This window comes from Eleginops maclovinus, chromosome 13 (genome assembly GCF_036324505.1).
Source record: "Eleginops maclovinus isolate JMC-PN-2008 ecotype Puerto Natales chromosome 13, JC_Emac_rtc_rv5, whole genome shotgun sequence".
NCBI classification, from domain to species: Eukaryota; Metazoa; Chordata; class Actinopteri; order Perciformes; family Eleginopidae; genus Eleginops; species Eleginops maclovinus.
In genome coordinates this window covers 20,142,819-20,170,530 of record NC_086361.1, presented here as the reverse complement: position 1 = coordinate 20,170,530, position 27,712 = coordinate 20,142,819, and the positions used below count along the sequence as shown (strand labels likewise).

At 40.4% G+C, this 27,712-nt stretch overlaps 2 protein-coding genes across 2 annotated transcripts; one reads left to right on the top strand and one right to left on the bottom strand.

The window, feature by feature from the left end:
- Nucleotides 1–7,723: 7,723 nt before the first annotated feature.
- med10 (mediator complex subunit 10) lies at nt 7,724–11,132 on the bottom strand. The gene is made up of 4 exons (XM_063898456.1): nt 10,877–11,132; nt 10,706–10,789; nt 9,731–9,833; nt 7,724–8,528 (listed from the first exon to the last, which is right to left on the bottom strand). Exons 1-4 carry the CDS (start codon nt 10,996–10,998, stop codon nt 8,433–8,435), a joined length of 405 nt encoding a protein of 134 aa, XP_063754526.1. The 5' UTR covers nt 10,999–11,132; the 3' UTR covers nt 7,724–8,432.
- Nucleotides 11,133–12,404: 1,272 nt separating this feature from the next.
- ube2ql1 (ubiquitin conjugating enzyme E2 QL1) lies at nt 12,405–27,006 on the top strand. Its single transcript, XM_063898405.1, has 3 exons — nt 12,405–12,668; nt 13,217–14,149; nt 23,621–27,006. The coding sequence occupies exons 2-3, from the start codon at nt 13,421–13,423 to the stop codon at nt 23,750–23,752; spliced, it is 861 nt and encodes a 286-aa protein (XP_063754475.1). The 5' UTR covers nt 12,405–12,668; nt 13,217–13,420; the 3' UTR covers nt 23,753–27,006.
- Nucleotides 27,007–27,712: the final 706 nt, after the last annotated feature.

Genomic DNA, 27,712 nt, shown 5'->3' with positions numbered 1-27,712 from the left:
CACATGTTCACCTCTAACATTAAACGACAAGAGAGAAAGAGTAGTGCCGGCTACAGAATCAGATAATTAAACCAGAGGGAAATTATAACAACAACCCTTCTCCCCCCCTCTCTCTGTCTTTTTTTGTCTCACTTTCTTGTTCACTCCCACTCTTACTGCTTGTCAGCAAATCAGGCTGGATGCAGATAAAATGGCATCCAAAAAGGATAAGAGAAAGAACGTGCATTTTGATGCACAAAGCTAAGATGCAATTGCATTTCTCTTGTATCTTTTACGGAGTTCAACCAGCTACGACGGTGCAAAACACTTCCATTCATAGAAATGCTTTTGCAGTTTCAAAAAAAACAAAAAGTGACTAGGGAAATAACCCTAAAATCTTACTTCTGTCTGCCTTTTTTTTACCAATGTGATTGCATGATTCCTTCCGATTTTTTATTGGAGATCTGCTGTATGCTAGGTAGCTAACGTAGCTAACCTAGTCATTTCAAATATACTGACAATTAACTTACACTAAATAGACTAACTGTACCAACAGTGACAGTCGGCCAATTTAATAATCCCCCAATGTCAACAAGTGCTCTGGTCCCAGCTGTTTGTGTCACTTTTTAGTGTCCCCCGGTAACCGTTGTGTTTTTTATAGCTTTTTTCTACAGCATGTGGTTTATTTAGCACCTTCCTGCACTAGTTTCATAGTTTCATAAATGCTGCACATGTGTTTTGACACATTTCTGTTCATATATTTGCATAATTTCTAAAAGTGCAACACGTTTCTCTTAATGGAAATGTCTTGAGCCGTTGTAGCGCTTCTGCACCTGTTGGCCACCGTAACCCGGTGCCTTTACATTTGTGGTGTTTTTAACTCAATAATTCAATTGCTGCTGTTGATAAGTGCTTTCCTGCACCAGCTGCGACAAGCACCGTGCAGCAGCCATCATTGAGCTAATTTATAGTTTTCATCTATCGTTTTTATCACCCCATTATGGCCATTAGACACACATTCAAACAGACAGTGGCACCCCTGAGAGGGTGCAAAAAATATAATAGTCGTGCTGCTCACCGGCCTTTGTGTCGTGTGTGTCATTACTGTTTGCAACACAATCGGGCCCTGCTCACCTCCGCAGCAGGGCCTTGACTCACGCTGTGTGTGTGTGTGTGTGTGTGTGTGGGGGGCGTGTGGAGTTAATGGATGTGCAGAGAGCAGTGCGTAGGAGTGTAACTCCAAATATGATTCATATCTAAGAATACTGTGGAATTACTAACACAAATCAGCTTTGATGAGACAAGGCCTATTACGCGCACACACACACACACACACACACACACACACACACACACACACACACACACACACACACACACACACACACACACACACACACACACACACACACACACACACACACACACACACACACATTTTTAACATTTACCATACGGCACTTGGAAACCCACACACACACATAGAGCAAAGGCCATTGTCCAGATAGGGAAGCGAAAGGGTGGGTGACGACGATTGGGTGGGGTGTCACCATGGTTACCAGGGCGACAGAAGGGAGACAGGGTCCGCCTCCTGACCTTCATTGAGGTGAATGAGTATCACTAAGCAGAGGCAAGTAGCTAAATGGAGACAAGAGCAAGTGAGAGGGGCGATCAGCGACCATCAGGGCTGTGGGCCGTCTTGAGCTTCAGCGGTCAGTCTGAGGCACTTAGCATTAGCATCAGAAAGACATTATGCTAATAGCATCAAAGGCTGCAGCCCCCGCCTTTGTGTTTTCCCGGGCCAACCCAAGGGCACGAAAAGACTTTTACATTTCAACCCCCGTTCCAGCCCTGAACTCCCAAAGCATTTGCATGAGGATGAAATAAAAAGCAGGAAAATGGGACGCATTACACAAAACGAGGAAGCACGGCAGAGCTTCTAAAGGTCGGCAGTCCACGGAAAGTGAGAAGGATAAAACACACCACACAAAAGAGTTAAATGGAAATCAAAACGTCTGCTCCTGTTGGGCTCAATGAGTAGTGAACTTCATTCAAACTTCTTTGACATTATCCAGATAGGGATGGTATCTTAATCAAATATATAAATTATTTTGTCTATTTCTTATTTCTGTTTTCAGTGGCTGTTAAAGAACACCCCTCCACACAAAAAGACCAAGACATATTCAGGTTAATCAAGATTCAAGATTCAAGAAGCTTTATTTATCCCGAGGGAAATTGAGGTGCAACAGTTCAATACAAAGAAGGAAGGAGAAATATACACTCAATATAACTAAACTACTAAATATACACTAAATATACATCAAATATTACTAAATATAAACTAAAATAACTAAGTATAACTAAATATAAACTAAATGTATCAACAATAAGAGCAGCTTTGCAAATATGAAATAGTGAAATAGTTACAGTAACTACGTAGGTATGTACAATATACAACAATACGTATAGTGCAAATGGCAGTACAGTAATAAGATAACTAATAAAACTAAGCTGAATACTAAATACTAAATAAAGTGACATGTGAAAGTAAAGTGAAATGACAGCATTGCGATGAAATAAAGTGTCACTGAGTCTCCAATGTTCCTCTAACGACCTGAGGTGGATGAGTTAAAGAGTCTAATGGCCACAGGAAGAAAGGACTTCCTGTGGCGTTCTGTGGTACACCGGGGTGGAATGAGTCTATTGCTGAAGGTGCTTCTGTATGAGGTCAGCACCTGGTGGAGAGGGTGAGCGTTGTTGTCCATGATACTACGCAGCTTGCGCAGCATCCCCCTCTCAGACACCACCAGCAAAGAGTCCAGCTGGACCCCCAGGACGGAGCCAGCCTTCCTGACGATCCTGCTGATCTTGTTGGCGTCTGCTGACCTCAACCTGCTTCCCCAGCACGCAACACCAAAGAAGATGGCACTGGCTACCAGCGACTGGTAGAACATCTTCAGCATGGTGTTACAGACGTTGAAGGACCGGAGCCTCCGCAGGAAGTAGAGTCAGCTCTGGCCCTTCTTATACACAGCCTCAGTGTTCTTGGCCCAGTCCAGTTTATTGTCCAGGTGAACACCCAGGTATTTGTAGTCCTGAACAATGTCGGCAGTCACCCCCTTGATGGAAATGGGTGTGGGGGTAGATTTCCTCCTGCGGAAATCCACCACCAACTCCTTTGTCTTGGCGAATCGTCATTCATCTTAAAACAGATGATGCTTTTCAAGTGGCTAGCAGCCGCACTGAGATGCCAACAAAGGAATACAGAACAAGAAAGACAATTCAAATCGTGTTGAGGCTAGTCTTGTGTGCAGTAGGTTTGACATATTTTTGTAGGCCAATTCGGAACTAAGTATCAAACTAATTTCCGCAGCACCTCTCTTCACTCTCTGTCGGAAACACAGAGCCCAGTCTGCTCTGATTGGTTAGCTGGCCAGTCAACCACTTAGAGATATCCTACCCCTTAGCCTATTACATACAATGTGTTGGAGCGCTAGCAAATAGAAGTGCAAATGTTACATAGTGATGTCATCATGTTACAGAAGTAAACTGGGGTTGGGGGGGAGAACATTTGAAGAAAACGTAACACATTTTATGGAAATGCTGAATTTTTAGGCAAAAGTGATCATTTTGAAAAAATAATCGGACATTTTTAAAAGTCGACATTTCGAAAAAAATCCAGAAATTTAAAAAAAAGTCCAAAATTTGAAAAGAAAATAGAAATGAACAAAAATGAGGAGACAAAGTGTGCATTTTTAAAAGAAAAATGATTAGGGCCACATGAAAGTGAGTCAGAATTTGAAAAACAAAGTCAGAAATTTGAAGAAAAAAGAAAAAGTCTTATATTTTCGGAAAAAGGTGAAAAAAAAATCTGAAGTTTGAAACAAAATAAAGTTAATTAACATGTCACTGAATACAGTAGTCGGACAGCAGTATCCAAATATATCTACTCATTTTCTATTGATGGACATTTGCAGCCTGTGCATGAGACGGATTATAAATGAGAGATATACATACATACCCTCCTCAGTTTAGCATAACTGGAATTAGCCTCTCTTTAAGCTCTCTTTCTATGGTGCAAAAGGTGACATTAGGTAATTAGTGGGCTCTCTACAGAGATAAGTGCCTTTTTAAGATACTAAGCTTCATGTGTAGTTAGATCAGACAATAATAAATGAATCTGTATTTTAAGATAAGCAAAGTTAAATCCTGGAAGGAAGATTCATTCCTTGATTTATTGGAGGATTTCTGTTTTGCGATAATAAGTATCTGCAGGCTTGCCGTTTAATGCCTTCCTTTGACCTAAATTTACATTTTCGGGGAGTTGAATTAACTATTTAGAGACTGCGAAGACACAACAGATCACCGGACACTACACCAAACACTCCTTCACAATGTGATACCTGCGGCACAAAGACAGCGGTACACTGCACTGGTGCCTTTCCTTTGAGAAGACAATTTGTTGAGTGTCCAATTTAATGCACCATGAAATTGGAGAATGGGTGTCTCTTCCAGCAGACAAAATGAAATATCACAGTGTCTGGCTTATAACAGTGTTTACTCTAGCCAACATGTGATACAGTATATGGACTCCCCAGCGTTAAAGCACCCTTCAAGCCCAATAACAAAGGGGGGGAAATAGTCCACCTCCACATGAGCCAAGCTGTAAACACTATTCAATTTCTCCCAACTTTTGTAGGCAGAGAAAGATGTCGCAGAAAACACAAAACGTATTGTTCATCATACAGGACAGAGGAAGGAAACCCAGGTAAGGGGATGTTTCTCCGGGGGTGTCATGAGCAAGAACAGAAGGTGAATGGCGGGAAGAAAAAGAGGAGAGAGAAATACTCACCTTGGATGAGTCATCCAACACACCTCAGCACTTTATAATGAGACATATCTCCAGCACAAAACTGCTCCGGTCAGTCAGGCGTCACGACACACATCCACACTCGCAGTCAGTGTCACCCTGTGGCAGAAGAGTCGCAGCTAGCAGACACAATTGCAAACTGGATAAAAACAGCATTTAATTCAATTCTCAGCCCTCAGAATTGGCTGGTTATTGGATTGAAAGGGTGCCCTTGACCAGCGCCGCTGTGACTCGCTGCAGGCAGGATGTTCGTCATCCAGAGAAAGAGGAGCGTGGTTAAAGGGTGAGAATAGGCCAGAAATGAAGAGGGAATGAATAGAGGTAGCTATCAGTGGGCAAATACACGATGCTCGAAGTCCTCAAGGTGTAAAACTGGGAGTCAAATTAAGATGGTCTAATGCCGAAGAAATGTGTGATTCTCCAATGACATGTATCTACTTATTCAGGAGATGCCTCCTGCTCATGCTGCTCGTGTTATCGCTCTCCAGGATAACCACATTTTGTATTGGATCCAATCTTTGGGCCCTGGGCTGCTTTTTACTTCCGTTTTGTTTGTCGTATCTTGGCTTTTTGATTCATATTTTGAAATAGATCTGAATGTAAATGTATACTGGGTTTCTTTTGCACTAAGTCTTAATGTTTTAAAGCATTGCCTTGGTGTTGGAATGTGCTAAATAAATAAACTTGCCTTGAATTGCTTTTTAGATCAGCTGCAAAAATGTTCTAAATCAGCTTAGTTTATCTAAAGCATTCTGGGGAATAATTTGATTAACACAACAGAAAGGTACATGCATGTTGGAGTTAAAACCCTTTCAAGGTTTTTGTTCAAACTTAATAAAGCTTTCTGAATTTAGGGGCGACTGTGGCTTCGAGGGACTGGTACGGTCGTGCATTCAACATGTAGATGTGTCTTTGGAGAAGATACTTAACCCTGAGTTGCTCCCGATGGCCAACAGTGTGTGAATATTAGATTCCAAGAGCAATTGGCACTGCTCTGCATGAATGAGTTCTGAAAGGGTGAATGATTGTATGTAAAGCGCCTCGAGGGGTGCAAAAGACCTGATAAAGCGCGATATAAGTACAGTCCATTTACATTTTAATTTCTCCGTGTATGTAAACGTGTTCATGTCTGACTAGTTTTACCTTTTAAAGTATATTTTTATTTTCTTTCTTAGAAAAGTTTGACATGCAGGATATCCAATATGTGTATCTCCAGAAATGTCAAACTATCACTTTAAAAGCAAGACTGGAAAAAGTCACGGAAATATGTTTACAGTTCACCCAGTAATGGACAGTACATGCAGCATCTAAAAAGAAGGTGGAGAAACAGGATTATTTGATAGACGTCCTCTCTAAACCACGGCTGACTAATCGAGACGCGTGTTAGGAAATCCTCAGGGAAGAGTGAGAGCCCAGGAAGAGGGGTGTCTGTATTACCTCACTGCATACATCACAAACCAATAACAGGGCTCATTTCCCTCCCTCTGTCCCAAAGGATGGAGCTCAGGGGTCAGAGGGGGGGGGGGGCGTGTCGCCGTGGTTGAGCCTCAGCAGGAGGAGGCGTGGCGGGCCGTAACCTGCCTGATGACGCAGCCCTGTAACAGCATCTGTGTCTGACAGACTATAGGGCTATATAGTTACTCAGCGAGACGTTCAAGAGGAGACACTCGAGCTGAGTGACCCTGAACGTGCCAGCAACGCGTCACCGTGCAGGAGGTACGCGTTTACTCAGCAAAACGGCTATACAGCCTCACTGTCTTCATGTCCTACATTAAATCCTACTCAGAAAATGCTGCACAAACACTAAAGCAATGAAAACTTCTTGTGTAATAAATCCAATTTGAGATGTATTTTGTTTATGTCTGGTATTTATACCTCTAGCCTACATTGCATTATGCCGTTGTTGGGATTGTTGACCTGTCACATGTAGTAAAAATAAGTGTATTAAGAATAAGAAAACTTAAACCATGTAACTGTTGATTATTCAGACACCCTGTTTCTGTAGAATTCCACATCATTTTCCATTATTTTATGCTATTTTCTGAAGTATCAACAGCAGCGACGTCAGGAAAAATGGACTATATTACAAAATACATTTCAGAAGCTCGCAGTGGTGATATTATATGGTATATACAAAGAGGGTCTTTATCCTTTAAAACGAATAATTTAGCTGAATCACACACTTGTACGGAGGAGGAAAAGGGCCATGTGTGAAAAAAAAGTGTTGACAAGTATACGAATAATTGCATGTGTACTTAAATAGTCAATACTATAATTCTTAATTTTCACACATAATTTAAACCTTAAAAATATTAAACCTGAACGGGTTTGAACCCAAACTACTGTACATCCTAAAAATGTACATTGCACAGTGGAAATGGGAAAAAAATGACATGATTGTGTACAATTTTTCAGAATTATTGCCATTATTTCCAGCAGTGGCTTAGTCAGTAGGGGCTTGTACTGGGAATCGTAGGGTCGCCGGTTCAAGTCCCCAAACAGACATGAAATATGGAAAGTGGACTGCTACTTGGAGAGGTCCCAGTTCACCTCCTAGGCCCTGCTGTGGTGCCCTTGAGCAAGGCACCGGACACCTCCAATCCCCCCTCCCCATTGCTCCCCGGGCGCTGCGCAATAGCTGCCCACTGCTCCTAGGACTAGGATGGGTTAAATGCAGAGGACCAATTTCACTGTGTGTGCTCTGCTGTGTGCATGTATGTGAAAATAAAGAGGGTTTCATCCTCCGATTCTATCTATTCTATCTATCTATTTTATGTATTTTTCATTCTGTAAAAATGAAGCATTCAAAGAGACTTATTTGTTTGAGTCTGTTGACAAAAGTACTGTCTTTTCCTCATCAATGACACAAACACATTTCTCCAACAAGGATCGTTTAATAACAAAAATTATAATACAAACAAGTTACAAATAAAGAGTGGATTCATTCTGACCATGCTGAGTGATCAGGTACATAATTACCATCAAACAGCTTCTGCATTGAATAATCGAGGCTGTCAGAAACCTGAGCTTGATACAAAACGTCATGAACTGTGTGTGGTACAAATGGATGTTGCACAATGATTAGGAAGCATTACAAATGTGAAAGAGTATAAATATACTGTATGTACAACTGATGGAGTATATTCCTCAATACAGAATCAGACGGGCGCCGTGCAGCTCTTTAATATTTTCTTCTGTACAGTCGGGGGTTTGATAAATTGCCTCTGCTGCCAACAGAATGCTTCAACAGGGACATAAAAAACAAATGTGTCCCCTGGCAGCAAACCAGTGCTGAAAAGCATTTGTTTTTTCCTCACTTCTCCTCCCGTATACCCGCTAATGATTTGTATTTCTTTCGGATTAGATTTGAGAAGGATTGACCGAGTCAGGGTGCTGAGCAGAAATAAAAAAAACCTTGTCCCTAGTCGGCAACAGAATCACAAATTTGACAACAAATAATAATACGGGGGTTGTAAGGATATTGTGCAGGCGACCACGGGGGAACCAGCTCGGTCAAACTCCGCCCAGGCTTTCCATTTCAAGGGTCACAGGTTGAAGGTCAGGGGTCGCGGCGCAGCGGTCACTAGGAGGGGGCATCTTCGCCGTGAATAGCCTTATACTTGACCATCTCCTCGGGAAAGACTTTGCCCAGCTCAGAGACCAGAAGGCTTTTGAATTTCTGAAATAGAAAGACAGCAGTGGGGTTTATTAGTGGCCTGTAACTACTTCAGCAACACGTACATACAGTATATATTTGTTACTCTTTAGTTCTGTTTTATTTTCTGTTTTGAGATGTTTATATTTGGGATTTTTTCTACTTTTTTATTTTCACACTTTGTGCTATGCCTTGTTAAAATGCTGCTGTTACAAAGAAAAAATCCAAAATTCAGATCAATAAATTAATCTGATCTTAATTAATGTATGTATATTTTCATCAAGGACCAAATTGAGTCTGACGTTTGTGCCAAGTTTTAGGGCATGGAGATACCTCAATGTGATAATTTATCCCCTTTGAGGGGATCCATTCATCCTTTGAAATTCGTGGCTTTAATAAAGGGACTTTTGATGGATTTGAATGTTATTGTATAATGAGTGTCTTTCGCACTTTTTCTTAATGTATTTTAAAGCACTTTGAATTGTCTATCTGCTATAAATTGACAATAACAGGCACCTACTAACTCACATTACACTGAAGATCGGATGTGGAATATTTGAGGGAATATAATTTAAAGATAGCTATTTAGTTTTCTTCATCAAACTTTACCTTATCTCTGAAAGCAAATTGGTTAAAAAACTGGACTCCTGTTGAATACAACTATTAATCTGATTACTCTGTGTGTGAGTCCATGCATGTAAACATAGTCAGTGTATACACCTGGCAACATTACAAATGAATTCTCTATATTTTGACTTCAAAACTACATCCAAAAGTAATGTATTGCATTACCAGTAAACATGCTTAATTGTCATATATATTGTTAACAAGATATGCCAATACCTATAGCGTTATAGAAGATTGTGGCCATTTTGCCCAGCCCTAACCAAATGGATTCCATATAACAGAGAAGTTTTGAATAAAATAAATATATTAAATGGATGCTTTGTGCAGCAGAGCTTACTTTGAACCACAAAAAGTGTAAGCACTTTGTTTAAGGACAATCATTCATCATCAAAAAACAAGGGCACTGGAAAAGAGGGTTAACTTGAGGTCATGCCTGTTTGTTTTATGAAGATTCTCCTTGAAAAAGAGAGATTTGGTTCTTTTAACAGATACCATCATATCCTTGGTAGGCGTGTAATCCGGGAAATTGTTAGTTGACTGTTTATTTTTGTGCCGTCTCATTGCTGGGAAATCTCAGCGACCCTGGTGATATCTCTTACCGTCATGGTGTCGATCTTCCCTTTGACTTGCTCGTTCCTGGCCAAGGCTCTCTCCAGACATTCCTTTGTGTACAGCTGTGGGTTTCGACCTTGGTCAATATACCTTCAAACACAAGGAAAAAACAATATCAGCCAAGGGGAACTGAGAAGAACAGATATGATATTATTAATTCCAGTTGCAACTTAGCTAATACAAAGTTTAGTTTGCTCTTTTTCTATCAGTCCAGTCAACCTCCACATAAATACAGTAAATTATGAGTGGCCACAAATTCTTAACAATGATATTCATACAGTATGTGTAATTAGAATTTAAAAGTGGCTCTCAATAATCAAAAAATAAAAGTGAAATGGGTAATTCAATGTTGCCAAAAGTGCAGAAAAGATTGGAACTACAAAGTTGTTATATATAATTGTCGATTTTAGGATGAGGTTCAGCGATGCTTTAATGCAAAGCAATAAATAGTGCCTCACAACACAAACATGTATTCACAACAGGTTGAAAAGTACTCGGATTCTGTACTTGGTAAGTACTTCTCATTTAGTAAAAGTACAATAAGGCAAATGTATGCTTTTACTTAAAGTATTTTAAAGCAAAAGCAGCAAATCTTCACATATAAGAAGAAGCTGGAACTGTGAAATATTTAGGAAAAAGCCAATTAATTCTCTGTTATTCATGGTTTCAGTTACTTAAATGTAATGTAGGATGTGTGTCAAAATCTGAATGTATAAAGTAACTAGTAAATACATCAGTAAAATAAATGCTGAGGAGAAAAATGTAGCAGAGTAGAAAACATTGTAATACTCAAGTCCCTCAAAAGTGTACTGAGGTACAATACTTGAGTAAATGTACTTAGTTACTTTACACCACTGGTATTTTAAGCATTAAAACAATTACATATAAGAGCAGAGGAAATCAAATTATTAGTATTTAAAAAGCCGGAAAAGGACAAAAACACCACCGGTGACGTCACTCACTCAAAGACCTCCAGAGGAACGTTGATCTCGTGCAGCTGCTGACGGCATTTCTCTATGTCCTGCAGTCCAGAAATCATCAGATTCCTGAGAAAACAGGTCAATTAAACAGGTTAACAAGCTGTTTATTTCGCAGATTAGTGCCATTTATAAGCTTCTTAATATAAAACTCACAGTTTCTGGTTGAGTCCTGCCTGGCTGCTAGGCTGAAAATCGCTAACGATAATTCCCAACTGTCGAATATTCTCGATGAACTTCTCCAGATGCTCCTCCAGGTTATCAAATTTCTCAGCCATGTTAATTAACTGTATCTAAACCTCTAAATATAAATATAAACTGTTCCGTTTAGAGGAACCTTTTTGTCAAATGCTCGCTACGACAGTCTGAACGCCGAAATGCTTTACGGCAGAGGGGTAGCCAATCGGTGCGGGTGCTGCTCGGTTACCTAGGTGACGAGTAATGACAGATGGTCGTTAACTACCTCAAAGTGTCGTGCTGCCGGTTATGTAGAAGCTTCTTTGTCAGGAAAATTATGACATGGGTTTCTCCCTGCAGTGTAATGTAGGATTATCTGTATCTAAACCAGTACTGTAAAAATGGAAAACTCTTAGTTATTTAAATCACATCATCGTATTCAATACAATAATGTCCTGAAATTATTACATTCTGCACAAATCTGAGCAATAATTATAGATTGCATTCTTTAAGGAATATTATTAAACAATGTTGTTATACATGGAAGGCTGCAAACATTTGTACACAATTTTTAAGGCTCAACATATTCTGTATTTCCCAAAATATATCTAAAGTTAAGCTGAGCCTGCCTGGACAATTTCTATAACTTTGACTCAGTGTAAACATATAGGCTACAAGAACTGTCTGCATAGTAGGAGGCTAAAAGTGAAAGTGAATGCCAGTAAATTTGAATTTATATTCCTCAGGCATTTCTGCTCAGCCTGTATTCGTGCAGGTAAACAGAGCAATACTAAATTACACAGAGTTAGTCAGAACAAACCAGGAAACATACCTCGAACTTTCAAAAATAAAAGTGATATTTTATTAACAGATTTGGAACATTGCACAGGCCAGTAAAGCACTGTATGTAGCCCCTACGTGAAAAAATGCTTATGAACAGCAACACATTTGAATAGAAAACACTTTTAACACAACAACTGGTTTTAGATGTATTTGAATAGGCAATTTGCTTTAGAAATAAACCAACTATAGATTAGAAATGAAGCATTGTCTACCATATATTTCTTTTTTTTTGGTGAATTGAAATGATTGATTGTTTTTTGTGTATGGTGCTAAACCAACTTGTTTGCTATCCGCAATTCATGTCTTAATTATCCCAGTTAGAAATCATATTTAATCATGTTGCTTGTTGCTCCTTTTGACATAATTTTCACTATCACTATTATCAGGATTTGTACAGAAAACGGCAGTTATTTTAAGGAGTCTATATCACAGTCTGTATATTCCATCCCCATTTTAGAGGGGTTTGTTCCCCCTTCATTTAAGAAAAAATGTACATCATACAATAAAAAATACAATATAAAGAAATAAAGAAAGAGTTATAGAAATAAAAGGTAACATTTAAAGTAAAATGTTTAGCAAATACACATTAGGTTCCCATTTTGGTTAAACTTGAATGTAACCTATAACGTCAGGGCTTTTATTTTGAAAGGACGTCGTCGCAGCGCCTCTCTGGTGTGAGCAGACTGGCTGAGCAGGATTAACCCGGGGCTGGTTTGTCCTCGGCTGCATTAAAGCTGGAGCTGCTGCAGCTGCGAACACATCAAAGGCTCTGCTCTCTCCTCACTGCAGCTCCACCGACGGCAGGTCCAACTGGATGGTGGAGGAGCCGTTTCTTCTTCTTTTTTACGCACAGCGAGGATCGGTGTCCGGTCTAACACAACAAGGATATAAAAAAACGGACGTACTTTACGAGTTCCAGCTGTCTATGGTAAGCAATGGGCTGCTGTCGGATTGCTGGTTTAATATTGGATCTGTGTGGGCGGAAGAGCACCAATAAAGAATAATGTATGATATTCTTATGATCAAGACTTAAGGTGAATATATCGTGCATTCGTCGGGATTTATGGAGTTTAAATCCTTTATGATGATAACATTTGATATGAATAGCCAGTTTAGAGTGTCCTTGGCAATCTTCCATAGACTATATGATTCCTATACATTTCCTATAGGTGTATCTTGTGATCATTAGTGAGATTTGTTAACAACCCTGCGGTGCATTATAGGGGTTTCCACCTTTAATGTCTCTACATGGTTCTTTCTTTGATTTTCCTGTCGTTTAATCACGTTGCCTGTAATTTCGATATGATAAAATATATTATAGCATCCCCTCTGCGATTCTGCGTAATGGATCGTCCTATCATTGAACAACTGCAGCAGTCATGATGTCGGGGGGAAGTGATGTGTTTGGACAAAACTGTGAGAGAATATTCATTTAATCTCGCTTGTTTTTATTGTTTTACTGTTTTCTTTCTTCAGTCGAGTCCTGTCGAAATGCTGCACTGAGGAGGAACCTGCTCCCCGGTTGTGTTGATCCTGAGGCTGCAGTGGGGGGATTGCGGTACAACAAGGTTAATAATCAGCATCAATAAAAGGTCTTCTCTGTGAGCAGGAGACCCGACTTTTTTAAGGGTGATTCTTGCCCCTGTGCGGGGGGATCGGAGGATAGATCTATAGAAAATTATGGCCACCTTACTGCGGAAGATCGGTCTCATCCGCCTGCACGACCGGGACACCGAGGACCCAAAGCACCATCAGGGCTCGCTAAAGGGCTCCAAGGGAGGGAACCAGAAAAACAACGCCAACAAACACTGTCAGACCGCCAACGAGACCAACAACATCCTGAGCACCCCGGAGATCAAGGCGAGGAAGCTGGACCAGCTGGGCAAGGACAAGGCCGGGTCCGGGAAGGATAAGCAGCAGGGCAAGGATGCGAAGGAGAAGCAGCAGACTGGAGGAGGAGGAGGTGGGAGTAAAACCACCAGTGCCTCCTCCTCTTCGATACCACCGCTGGCGCCTCACCGGCAACACTGCACCCAGGTCCGGACGCGCAGGCTGATGAAGGAGCTGCAGGAGATCCGGAGGTTAGGGGACAACTTCATCACGGTGGAGCTGGTGGAGGACAACCTGTACGACTGGAACGTGAAACTGCACCAGGTGGACAAGGACTCGGCGCTGTGGCAGGACATGAAGGAGACCAGCACCGAGTTCATACTGCTCAACGTCACCTTTCCAGATAATTTCCCCTTCTCGCCTCCGTTCATGCGCGTCCTGACGCCCCGGTTGGAGAACGGATACGTGCTGGACGGAGGTGCCATTTGCATGGAGCTGTTGACCCCCCGCGGATGGTCCAGCGCCTACACGGTGGAGGCCGTGATGAGGCAGTTTGCAGCGAGTCTCGTAAAAGGACAGGTGAGAGGGGGAGGGTGAGGGTCCTTGCATGGAATATCATTAACAATAACGCTTGTTCATCATCTTGAGTACATCTAGTTTAAGCCATGACACGCTCTGGGTATGAGCATTTGCGTCACGCGTGATTAACACGTAATACTGCTTATACTCATGTGCAGCATTAAGTGGAGGCTTTTAGTCTAATAAGGGTGTTTAAAGCAGAATTTGATTGGAAAATATGATAATATGTACTTGTAATCTCATCTATTTCCAATGCTAATCAACTCCTGATTATCATTTCCTTGATTAAGTGTCACTATTGGACACCAGCAGAGTGGTATCTCAAGATGTTTTTAGGAGGTGTGATGATCTGTTGTAAAAAATGCCCCAGTTTTCTCATCATATTAATAATCAAATATCATTTACAGACAATCTGAGATGGACAGTGAAATGGATGCATTTGCTATGTTCATTCTATTTTTAGCCTTTGCTATGCTCAGTGTGTGCTATAGGGTAGTCTGCTCATCCCCCCTCCCCTCTGCCTTCTGCAAACTCATTATTGTGAATATTATTAATCTTTATGTGACTTTACGGCAGCCATTTCATGCAGAGCGAACCTCAGTATGTCCTTTATGCCAGCTCTTCGCTGCAGTCCCGGTTTTCTATCCTTTTATTGCTTCCATAAATCAGCATCCTTTGACAACAAAGACCCGCTGCTGTGTTATGGAACAGTCTCTGTATCCAATCTAATGCAGTCTCACAATATCTGTACTCCTATCAGATTATCCTAAAGGAGGAATAAGACACTTGTGATGGATAGAAAGACGGATGTAGAGACAGCAGGTAGTCTGTACCTACCAGCAGCGCTCCCTGAGTTAGGCTCTCTGGATTATGTAATCCTGTCAAATCTGTTTTTCACATCTTCAGTGCACTGCAGCAGCAGCTCTGCAATTCACATGGAAATGGCTGGATCTCCAAAAAGCTCTGCATAGATTCTCTATTTACCAACAGGATGGGAATCACAGTTTTCTAATACAGTTTCCTCTTTCAATATTTTAGTTTCAGCATTTAGGAGGTGATTCAATGCCAAACATGTTAGAACAAAACCTGCAGAACAAAAACAGACGAGGTCAGAAAGCTAAAACAAAAACAGAAGCAATAACAGTCCTTATTCTGTTATATTTATGCCCATAGTTCTATCAGTAGACCATTCCTCTTTCGTGTAAGGTGCAATTGGGGACCAGTGCTTAAATAATTAATCAATTTTTCCTCAACACGTGTCATAACCTCTCCTATTTTTCTTATTAGGATTTCTGTGTGTTAAGCTGAAAAGTTCAATTTGATCCATAAAAAAAAATGCTATTATTAATTTATTTTTATTCCGGAAGCAATCTGTTGAATGAAAGCAATGGGACGGCAGAATAAGCACACCTTTAATTAAGACTACATCAACAAAAACATGTAGAAATCATGGAAGAAAACAACACAATTAGAAATGAAAACACATATGTATTTTCCTCTCCAATTTCCGGGGTATTGCGAGGCGTGCTGTACGGTTTAGTACGTTTTTTAAATGCTCACTTTGTTGTCATAATGCATTCATCTCGTCCGTAGAGTCGGCCTCTCTGCCTCTCTCTGACGTCAGCGGTATGACAGCGCTGTGGCAGGAGACCTTACGTAAACTGTCAGTGGATTCTCCTGCCCTGCCCCCTCCGTCGTGCTTTATTTGTGTCTGATGATATAACATTAGTCCCGCGTCCTCTTTAGTCGTTAGGACGTCTGTAAACCAAGAGAGGTCATGCAAAAAACTGAGAGAGAAAGAGAGAGAGAGAGGAAAGTGTGTGTGTGTCGGTGTGTGTGTTCATCTTGATTTGCTGCTTGAGGAGATGAGCAGCTCCGCAGTGCTCCCTAATTATGGTGCAGTGTCTTCCCTCTCCAGATTGCTAATGGAAACAATATTGATTCATTATTCCTGTGTGTGTGTGTGTGTGTGTGTGTGTGTGTGTGTGTGTGTGTGTGTGTGTGTGTGTGTGTGTGTGTGTGTGTGTGTGTGTGTGTGTGTGTGTGTGTGTGTGTGTGTGTGTGTGTGTGTGTCTGTGTGTGTGTGTGTGTGTGTGCAGCTCTTTATCTCATTGTTTGTCTCTTTAGTGCATATGTTCCTACTCGCTTGTGTCCTAATTTTGCAGGAGATGCACCCGTCTCTCATGCATCAGGACAAACACTGAGCTATATTTAACCTTGAACACACACAGAGTATATTTATACGTCCTTGGGCACCAGTTTGCTGTGACAATAGTGATTTGGCTTGTTTTGAGCATCTCTGTCTATTCTTAGTGTGAGAGGATACACGCAGTGACAAAGTGTTGAGGGGAAAGTCAACATAACTCCCACTTGTCTTCACCTGTGAGGAAACACACACACAATCACACAAGGGGAGGTGACTGGAGGTGATCACCATTATGGAATCTTTTACGAGGGTAATTTAAGCCGTATGTGCCATAAACGCAGTTGTTTTGTGCGGCATCTTGTTGGATAAGGGTTACTTCATAGTGTGAGACAGCTTGGTCATTGATCTGTGTTGTATTGTTGTCTGTAAAGCAGTGTTTTCCACTCCTTTTTTGCAGACATTTCTTTACTATTAAGTTCTGTAAACTGTCAATTCCTTGAGCTCACATTTGAGGATGTTTCAGTCTTTAGACATTCATCGTGTATAATTCAGCTTTGTTGTGATTGTTAACTGTGCAGCATTTATTTGAAGATAAGAACATGGTTAATTTAGCTTGCAATGGACTGCTAGCAAGTGCTAAAAACAAGTGAAAAAGATGTGACCAAATGAAGAATAATAGGGATAGTTGATGAAGAAACATACTCAAACATATGCTGGTTCCAACCTTTTTGAATGGTAAATTGTATATTGCTGCTTTTTCCCAATTTTAATCTGAAATTCAGAATTTTTATTATCTATTATTTTATAGGTTTTTTCTAAGGCTTTGGATACCATTGTAATTTCTAATATTAAGAATAAAAACAATTGTAGACTCAGCAATCAATTTATTATAAAAACTATGATTGATAGAGTTAATGATAGCACCATTAATTGTCAGTAGTTTTGATTGAAACAGATTTAAGGGGTATTTCTTTAAATAAGGGACTTTAAGTGACAGACCGAAACAAAACAATAATCTAAACTGAAAGAGAAGACTCTGAGACGTCATGACTTTTAGTCCCCATGATGGTTAATGCTAAATTTCCCATAGTGTTTTACCCAATGTCTCCTAAATGCAGACTTTGTGTTCAAAATCTCCAAGCCAAAACAGGGATAACCCCAGATGACATCATTGGGGTTTATTTTTACTTTGAGAAGTTCCTCCAGATTATATTTAACTTCTTTAACACAAAACCTTCTGATGGAAACTGGTGTAGTTTCCCTCTTTCACAAGGTTCCTGTTTACCGTGGTGAGTTGAATCGGAGTACATTGTAATTGCACAAGGATGAAAGTATTGTGACAGTGTGTAGGCAGGGGAAGATACACTAAATATATTAACCAAAACAAGAAGGCATAAAAAACACAGTGGAGTTATCCTGTAATGACCCTGCCACGAGTCCCACAGCGCTCCGCAATGATCTGACGAGGACGATGATGATGACATTGATCCCTTTTTGTTTATTCGACCCTGTTAAGCACATGTCCTTGGTTATGTAATCCCGCCCCCCTCCAAACCCCGTAGCCCCCAGATCTGCTTCCCAGCATGCACTGGGGCCTTCCCTCCCTTGCCCATTGACTGATCTCCATTCACACGATTATCCAGCAGCCACTTTATACGAGTGTGTACTTCTCAACGAGCAAGCGCTTAGCTGAAATAGATAAACACTGACATGGCACTGTATAGGCCTCAGGCGCTCATTTAAACACACACACACACACACACACACACACACACACACACACACACACACACACACACACACACACACACACACACACACACACACACACACACACACACACAGCACACCGAGCCATTCTTGTAGATGTCTGCAACCACAATGGCACACACATTCAGAAGTGTATTTCCCCTCTTTCACACACCCTCTCTTCCCCTCTACCTTTATGATATTGTTAAAAGAAAGTATCAGTAGAGAACGGAGCTATAAAATGTCAGTCTTTTTTCTATTTGAGTTTCCTGTTCTCAAGTCAAGGTTCAATGCAAAAAAGAAAAAGGTACATTCCCTTCCTCCATCTATAACCATTCTAGTCACTCCTCTGAAAACATGGTTAATTGCGTTAATGATATCAAATGCAGCAGGCGCCATTTTAAGGTAATCACAGTAACCATATGGCACCATGTGAAGATATGCATGGTTAGAACGTTGCACGTGATTTTGAGAAGAGGAAAACGTATCCCAGCTTTTCCCCAGTGCTCTGCGACGTCAGCCCAACGAGTGCTTTATCTGTCAGACTCAGTAATCTGTAACACAGGGCTCGGCTGCACACATGAGCAGCGCCTCTTAGGTGACACCCAGTTGGTTTGTTTTCCATTATAAATGCTGTGGGAGTCAAAGCGAGTCCCAGGGGAGCGCTGCATGTATCTACCTGAATGAGTCAGTCATTGTGTCCTGCATTGACTTTCTCAAAACAAAGGAAAAACCTGCCAAGCAAAGGGAACGTTTTTCTAGTTTCCAATGCAAACCATCTACTAATAAGTCACTGTGTTCTTACTAAGGGTGAGATCAAAAACAGAATACTCTCCAGGGGGGAAATTAGGTGTTGGCTGTTTTAGAATACAATAAAAAAATATGCAAACATAAAATAAAAATAGAATGATTTGTTTTTTATATAAACGTAAGAAGTTCAAGTTAAATTGTTAAATGCGAAGATATAATAAAACGTATACAAATATTAAAATAAACCTTAAAATTTGAACCAGAAAACTTTATTTATTCCTGGAGGAAATTTAGGTTTTTGGGACACAATAAAAAAAATACGAAGATAAAAAAAATAGAAACAGAATAAACATTTCAATATAAAATAAAGAAGGTAGTTAAATTGTGAAATGAAAAAAAGACCACTATAAATAACAACATTGAATATGTAAAGAATGTGTATTCATAATATACACAATTGTGTAAAAGCATTAATAAAGATAATAATGATGCAACCGGATTATTGCCTTAATGTATAATCAGCCATTTCCTGCCTTTAGTTAGCATTGTTTATAGCATGGCACTTATACTGATTAAAATCCAGTGGAAAGGACAAGCTCTTCAAACGTGTGTGTCTGTTTGAGAGGGACTCATTGAGTAGTGGCTAAGCCCTGCAGTGAAACGAGGCCAGTGTTGCAACAGGAATGGAAACTGTAACCCTAATCTCCAGATCATTCAACGTTATCACCTCATCTCCATTTATCCCTGGCACCGCTTTTGACCCAAAATAGCAGAGACAGTGCGCAATAGGACTCACTGATTATCCATCAGATGTCATGAGAGCAGGGAAGAAACACTGGATGGGCAAAATGTAAATCCTAAAATCCACTTTCTGATAAAAGAGTAAAGCTATAACAGATAGCACCAATGCTATCCCTAAGCTAATGTCGCTATAAAGCTAATGCAGAGAAACTGATGCCTTGTTGAATCTGTTTTAACTTCATCTAAATATTTGATTTAGTTTTTTTGGTATTGAGACAAGGTTGAAGGTACTGCACTGCTGTAGTTATTCTAACCCTAATGTTGTTGTTTCATTAGTCATGTGCTTTCCGTGGTTATCATAACACAAACCATACTCTATTTTGCTGTTTCCTGAAAGATGGAGTTCATTTTAAAAAGACTGTATGCCTTTAACGAGCGGCACTTGATACGTGTTGCAAAACAATTGTAGGAGAACTCAAATGAAATACTTCATCCATTCGTTTCTGGATTTGCTTTGAAAATAATGCATTTTTAGGACCTGTTTTAGCCAAAATACAAATGAAAAGTTGATCCCTGCTTGTGGTATTTTTCTAGTTCGATCTTGCCATCCAATCCATTTAGTTGTAAATGGTTTAACTTGTCCGGGTTTTTAAATATCAACTCTGAGATTTGTGACAAGACCCCAGCACAGGGGCTGAACAGAAATTGTGTTTGTGGTGTTGACAGAATTGAAACGTGTAATTGAAAAGTATTTTACATATAACTGTATTAGTTTGAGCTTAATGGGTGCTTGTTTTCTTACCTTTTGACCGAGCCAAGCTAGCTTTTCCCACCTATTTCCAGTCTTTATGCTAAGCTAACACGGCTGTAGCTTTATATTTACCTAACATACAGATATGAGAATTGTGTCCCGAAAAAAATACACCTCCTAAAATGTCAAACAATATCTTTACGCTCCAGATGGAGAATGAAACAGCTTTCAAAAGTTCATCATTGTGTATCAGACTAGTGGTTGACCCTCTAATCTTCTTCAGCGGGATAATGGATGCATTTATCCAGCATTTTCTTCCTGAAAAACAGGACGGAAGTTTAGCTGCAGGATTAAAGGTGCACACCACGGATGGCTGACAATATGAGGGTATTTATCTGCACTGCAGCATGCAGAGGAGCTCACCATCTAAAATAATTCCATTAGTATTGGTTTCAGTGGAGTGGCCTCAGTGCCATTATTTCCATGCCAAGAAACGTCCTGGGTAGAGGGAAGTGGTGCAGTGTTACAGAAGTGGTACAAACACCATGTACTAATAAAGTAGAGCGATTAGTCAGGAAAACAATCAGTCGACAGAAAAACATTTACCAACTATTTTTAGCTTGCATTGATATCTCAATAATAATAAGACTAATAATAACGCATCAGTGAATATAATGTAATATGTTATATATTGTAGTACATTTTTACTTGAACCTCTTGTGTTAATATACAATATTTGTATTATTATAAAAGTTTTATTGGACATTTAAGTTGTTTTTTTTTGTATTTATATAAATATAATTATTTATTGCATATTTATATTTATTGCATATTCTTACTTTAAGTTTTTGTGTTTGTATAAATATTTTTTAATCTTTAATAATCCGTTTTTTTATTCTAAAATCGAACAACTGTATCTGAAATTTTCATCCAAAAATGGCAGAAAACGCTCATTTAAGCCTCAAATATGGACATTTTCTGTGCTTCTCTTTTTAATATCTCATTAATTTTAATATCTTTGGGTTTTGGAGCTACAAAAAAAGACATTAAAGACTTCAATTTGGACTAGTATGGATATTTTTTCCCTCCTTCATTAACATTCTGTACACCAAAAGCATTGGCAGATACATTTATAATGAACAACATTTAGTCCCAAAATAAAAAATCACTATAACTGCAGATTTACCAAAGATATACCATCATCCGAATTGTGATGTTTCTATGATTCAGAGCGCAGATTTTTATAAACGCACTTAAACAGTCGTGATGTTCATATGAGTCACACCTCTGTCATGGCTGTCTGAGTGTTTCTATGTGAAGACAGTTGTTTCCTTTTTCTATTCATCCTCCCACACACTCTGCTTAAGGGGAAGACTTGGCACTGCTGGCAACGACAGAATAAGCAGCTTTATCCTCACGCCCACTCCTCTTTTCTCCATTTTTTTTTTTTTTTTTGCCCCCCCTGTCATCCCACACTTATTATTAGCTCCAGTGTGTGAAGTGAGGAGGAGGAGAGAGGGGATTTAGCAAGGTGGTGCCTGGGTGAAAACGTCTCCGTGTGAGATGTCACGGCGCTCTGAGTGAGATGCTTTCCACACTGAGGGTAACATGCTCATATATATATTTTCTGTCATATTACAAGCTTTTCATCATATAGAGCAGTGGCTGCTTCTGGGTCTTCACTTACCTCCTAGTAGCCCCGCGTGGCGGAGGTTTTATTCTCTCTTTTGATTGGACGTGACATTTTAAAAGCCTGTTCCCTGCCTTTTAAACATTGATCTAATGCTGGTGAACATGCATTCAGACCACTTGTCTTGTCAACGTTTCACCTGTGGCCGTGCATTCATCAGCAAGTCGGTTCATGTGCACTTGTGGGCTGTGTCTCCGAATTTCCATATACATGGTCTGTGATTTTGACAAGCCCAATCATGACAAGGAACGCCATCTTTCTTTTTATCGCACATCCAGATCAGACAAATTATATTTTGATATACTTTTTCTCACATTTCCCCCAGTGATATTCTTTTTTTCTGACCCAGAAAGCCATGTCATTATGCTCAAAGACGTGAAAATAAAGAATTCATATCCTTCTACCAGTGCTGACATTCATCGTCTATGGTGTGAGGACTTTATATGATTGTACTGTAAATATATTTGGGTTTTGGACTGATAATCGCACAAATGAAGACCTTTACAGACTTTACCATGACATTTAGATAATAGAGATGGCTTGTTTTCCCCACAGGCCATACATTTAATGGATTTACCAGGAACATTATTGGCAGATTAATCAATAATGACTGTAATTGCAGCTTTAAATAGAAGCTGCATTCAGCCAAAGAATTCTGCACATGGAGTCTGTTCATTTCTGTCTGGTAAACACATCCTTAAGATTTGGAATGAAGCTTCAATTTCTATTAATGTTGTAATTAATTAATTAATGCCAAACAGAAATACATGAATCACCTAATGGCAGAGATGCTTCCTTGATTTAGATCAGTGCCAACATCGAATCAATTGTGCTTTGGCTCGGGGCCTGTTAGTCTATCCAATTTAGTGGGAACTCATTCAGTATTTGGAGGTTTTCCTTCTGAGACACACACTTATACATAGCGTCTGTAGCTTCTGTGGGTCTCTGTGGAGTCCAACTTCCTACGTCACCAAACATTTCTACCAACATCTTTGACTAGATGGACACACAATCTTTTTTAATATGATTTATATTTTTACATTTTTCCAGCTTTTCTGTCAATTCTTTCTACTACATTTGTGGAAATGCGTTTATTTACTTTCTGTACGTTACATGAAAAGATGATTAAACACTCAATGCCTGTTAAATTTACGGAAACAACCAGAGAGAGTTAGCTTAGCTTAGCATTAAGCCTGGATAAAGGGGGAAACAGCTTGCATATCTGCTGACTAGCATCTGTAAAGCTCAGTAATAACATGTTATAATTCATTAGTTTAATCTATCCAAATGAAACATATAAACAAGCATGATATATATCTTCAGACATTCAAGGGTATTTACTGAACACCTTTATGTCATGGGAAAAATACAGATTTTATTTTAGGCATCTAAGACAAAACTAATAAACTATAAAGCTTTGTGATGTGCAAACTTGAAGTGCTGAAATGCTAACTTCTAACTCCAGACACAACCTTGGTTTCCTGAATGTTAGCTAAACCTCAGTCAGGATGTCCCGTATGCTACTGATGGGAAGAGATAAGGAAATATTAATTAAGTAGAAAACTGTGTGTTACTTTACTCTCTGGACTGTAGATGCTAACTTAATTTCCCTCTAACCCCTGTCCTTCTTCTCTTTCCTCACAGGGCCGTATATGTAGGAAAGCAGGGAAATCCAAGAAAGCATTCAGCCGCAAGGAAGCCGAGGCCACCTTCAAGTCCCTGGTGAAGACCCACGAGAAGTATGGCTGGGTGTCTCCGCCCGTATCCGACGGCTGAGCGTCCGCCGACCCTCCCACCCCCAGCGCTAGCCGGATAAAACCCCCAGCTAGCACCGACACGCAAAATGACACACCACGCTAACTCAACAATCTCCCATCTTCACCTTTTGCTGTTACTCTTCTAAGAGTTTTTTTTTCTTTCTTGGTTTGTGTCTGTGTTTTAATTTTTTTGGAGGTTGTTATTTTTTTTTGTTGCCCTCATCTCCACCAAAAACTCTCGGAGAGCAGACACACCGCCATCATCTTTCGTTCCCCTCCCTCTCGCCCAGGGAGATACTTCTGTCCCCCATTTTGGAAAGACCTGTGAGGGAGGTGTGTGTGTGCGTGTGTGTGTGTTTTTCACTCCATTGGACATCTACTGGGAGTGTGTGTACGTGCATAGGAGTGTGCGTTACTGTCGTGGATTTCTTTTTTTTGTCGTAACGCACACCCTTGCACGTTCGGGATAAATCGGTTACTGTGGACGTTTCCACCCTAGTGAAAGACTACTGAATGAAGAAGACTCATTCCCCCTTCTCCTGTCCTCTTCATCCCACCCCTCGCCCCATATTTCTCTACAGCACTGAACCGGCATCACTTCCCGCCGTCTCTCTCTGTAGCCGTCAGGTCATTTACATATAAATGAAGCTGTTAATGTTTAATAGACGGGCAGCGCGCTGGCGTTTATACTTACTCATTCGCTCCTTCGTTTCCCCCTTCTTTCGACTGTGCCGTTGCTCACAGTTCAATGCAACAAGATTGTAATTTACATGGAGCTGTGCTCTTTCTCTCTCTATTACTTTAGCTTGCTTTGCTCACTTTCTTTCTCCTTCTTTCTCTCCGTCTCTCGTGGCTAAATTTAGAGCTCACTGTTGCATAGATTGGGATATTGATTTCTAAAGGAGAAATGAAAAAAGTCACATGTTGCTTTATGCAGAGACTATGTATGATAAATAGAATGACAGTCAGTCACCCCTTTCTTTCTCTCTCTCTCTACTCTCATGTTATCGTGTGCGTGTTTGAGAGTGAGTGAGTGAGTGAGTGAGTGTATGTGAGTAGCAGAGGAAGAAGACTGTAATTCCCATGATTTAGATACCAGATGGTACAGCTGAAGGCCATGCCTCAGAGAGTGTGTGTATGTGTGTGTGTGAGCAAGGGAGACAACCCTTTAAACAGAGAAGAATATGATTTACTGTGAATGACACTAAGGCCTAAAGGGAGTTCTGTTTTCTTTTCTAAAGTACTCGTCGCAGTCTTGTTCCACTTTCTATGTCAGCTCCTGATTATTAGTACTGTAAACACGTGAATATCTCGTCTGTCTCTCTCCGATCCGTGTAAAGAACTTAAAGGACAATGGGATATAAGGAGGTTTAGCTGTGCGTCAGACGCCTACACACACACCCGCATAAGCTCGCCCACACTCAACACACACACACACACAGTAACACCCAGAAATGAAGACGGACACAGGCTCTAGCGCCGCCGAGGACGGAGTGGTGCTTTAAATGAGCCAGCCTGATTGATGTCTGCTGAAAGGGAGAGACTGAAGGCAGAAGAAGAACAGAGCGGAAAAGGAGGGCATTGCGTTTCTTTGATCGCTACCGACTGCTTCTGGAAATGTCAGGTGGCTTGCAAAATGGCGGAAGATAGCTATTAGATGCTCTGTGATTATATAAAAGACACGTTCCTGAGTTTCAACCTTTTGAAAAGGACTTTTATAAATATCTGATATAAACTCTGAGGCTTCAGCAATGTCCCTCTCAACCAATCTGGCCTCCACTAGCCACAGACTATCTGTCCATCCTCATGTGTTTGTTTTGCTGTCTGCCAGTTAAATGTCAGAGGGGGAGCTGCTAATTGGTCTGACATTTCAGCCGAGCGTCATTAGAGAAGAGCCGCTGAGAGGAGAAAGATGGAGGATGTCAAACCTCCCGCCCGCGTTGACATTTTGTCACTCCTCCCCTGTTTTTGGGGGGAGGGTGGTTGAGGGTTTTTTAGGAGCATCTAGATACCCGTCGTCTCTCAGCAGGCCACAACCTAACCCTCCGTCGCGTTGCCAGCATGTCGCATTTGTTTCGCGCCACGCTACGTTTTCATGTGTCGCGTCTGTGGTCGATAACAAATGTGTGTGTGTGTGAGTGCATGAGCGAGCAAAAATGTGTGTTACAACCTCCCATGGTGAAAAAAAAAGGCAAAAGACTAAAAAACACACCATCTGGTATGTGGTCATGTACGGGCGCGTGTTGTGCCTCTTTGAATCCGGCTAGTCATTTCAGGGTCGATGGTATAGTGATCTCTCTGCAGAGAAAACTGTAAACTGAATTATTATTAAGACAAAATATCTCAAAGTGCTGAGTGTTTGCTGGTTTCAAGAGAATACTTTTGTGATATAGTTTAGATTGGTAGTTTGCAGACACTAACTGGGTGACCTGATTATGTTGTATTATATCTGCATGTGATATGTGATTGGTAGCTAGCTACTGTATATCCTTTTTCAAGAAAAGCAAGAAAAAACATGGGAAAAAACAAAAAATGCAAATGCTTCTCTTTTATTGTTCTTTTCTTTTGTTTGTTTTTTTGGGTTATGTATTGTATGTATATTTCTTTGACTCCGAAGCGTCCTCAAAATGTCACATTGTGTTCTATGAATGTTTGTGTTTTAATTTATTTGTGGTTTGCCAAAATGAAGATTTGAAGCATGTTGCAGGTATTGTCACAAGAAAATGAGAAAAAAAAACCTTACTAAGAATGATAGCCTATGTATTTGTGTGATGGGGGAAAGGTGTGTTTATTTGGGGGGGTGGGGGGTGGGGGGGATTTCAGGGAGTAAAGAAGGACAGAAGGTTGCAAAGCCTCAAGATTATAAAAGGGAGTATTTTTCTTCATTGGGAGGGCATCTAAATGGAATCAAGGAAAATTCCTGCGCTCCCGTGAAAACGTCCTAGTCCCCTCCATGATGTCACTACTGTCCCTTCCCCATTGGTCCTGCTCTAGACAGTGATTTGGCTTATGGGTAATGCAGTTGACACAAAGATCTGCACTGAAGTTCTCCCCAGTCGCAGATCAAGGATCAGTATGACCTCCCTATGCTTCAAATCTTACTCGTAAAGGGAACGCGCACATCTGACCTGTGATCAGTTACTTCTGAGCGACTTTATCCCACTCCTGACTTGAGTGTTTGGTCGAAAAACCGAGGTCTTAAAAGTTTTAAAAGGTGAAAGGTCGTTGCAAGACCAAACAGGAATGTGCAATAAAAGTTACAGCTTATTCAAACTGATTGGATTGTGGTTTTGTTTCACACTCTTGGACTTTGTGTGCTGCTACACCTGCATGCATTTTAATGACCTACCTACTGTGTCCTCTGCACGGCCTCCTGCATTGTCCCAGTTTCCTCTACCGCAGTCAAGAAGTCATCGTTTCTAACATCCTCAGTAAGGACAGACTTTAATCATCTGCCCTCTCTTCTCTTGGGCTTTTATCAGACGTCCTCCACCTTGATGGAAACACAGTGTTCCCTCTCTGCATGTGGATGTAGAGCGCCATAATCTGACACAGGTGCACGTAAGTGGATTATTTTAAAAAGAGAGTGCATGGGTCATGCTAACTGTACGAAAGCAGTTTTGTGAAGGTCACCCGTAAAGACAATACACAATTACTACTTTATCATCCTTGCTATAAACCCAATTTCATATCTGGGAGTTGGAAACAGAATGGAGACCGAACATTACAAAATAACCTTTTACATTTAACTGGAAATCCTGACCTACTTGTAGTCCATTGTAAATAAAAGTAAGGATATTACCAATTTCAGAACCCATCGATTATCAGTGATGCAACAATAAGGCTTATGGGATAAGGGTCTATATTATGAATGATCTGCTGTAGACTGTAGATAACTGGGACCAAACGAAATGCACTTGTCATTGTTTGTAGTCCAGTAAGTTATTTAAGAAGTGAAAATGGGGTTGGGGATGAGAGT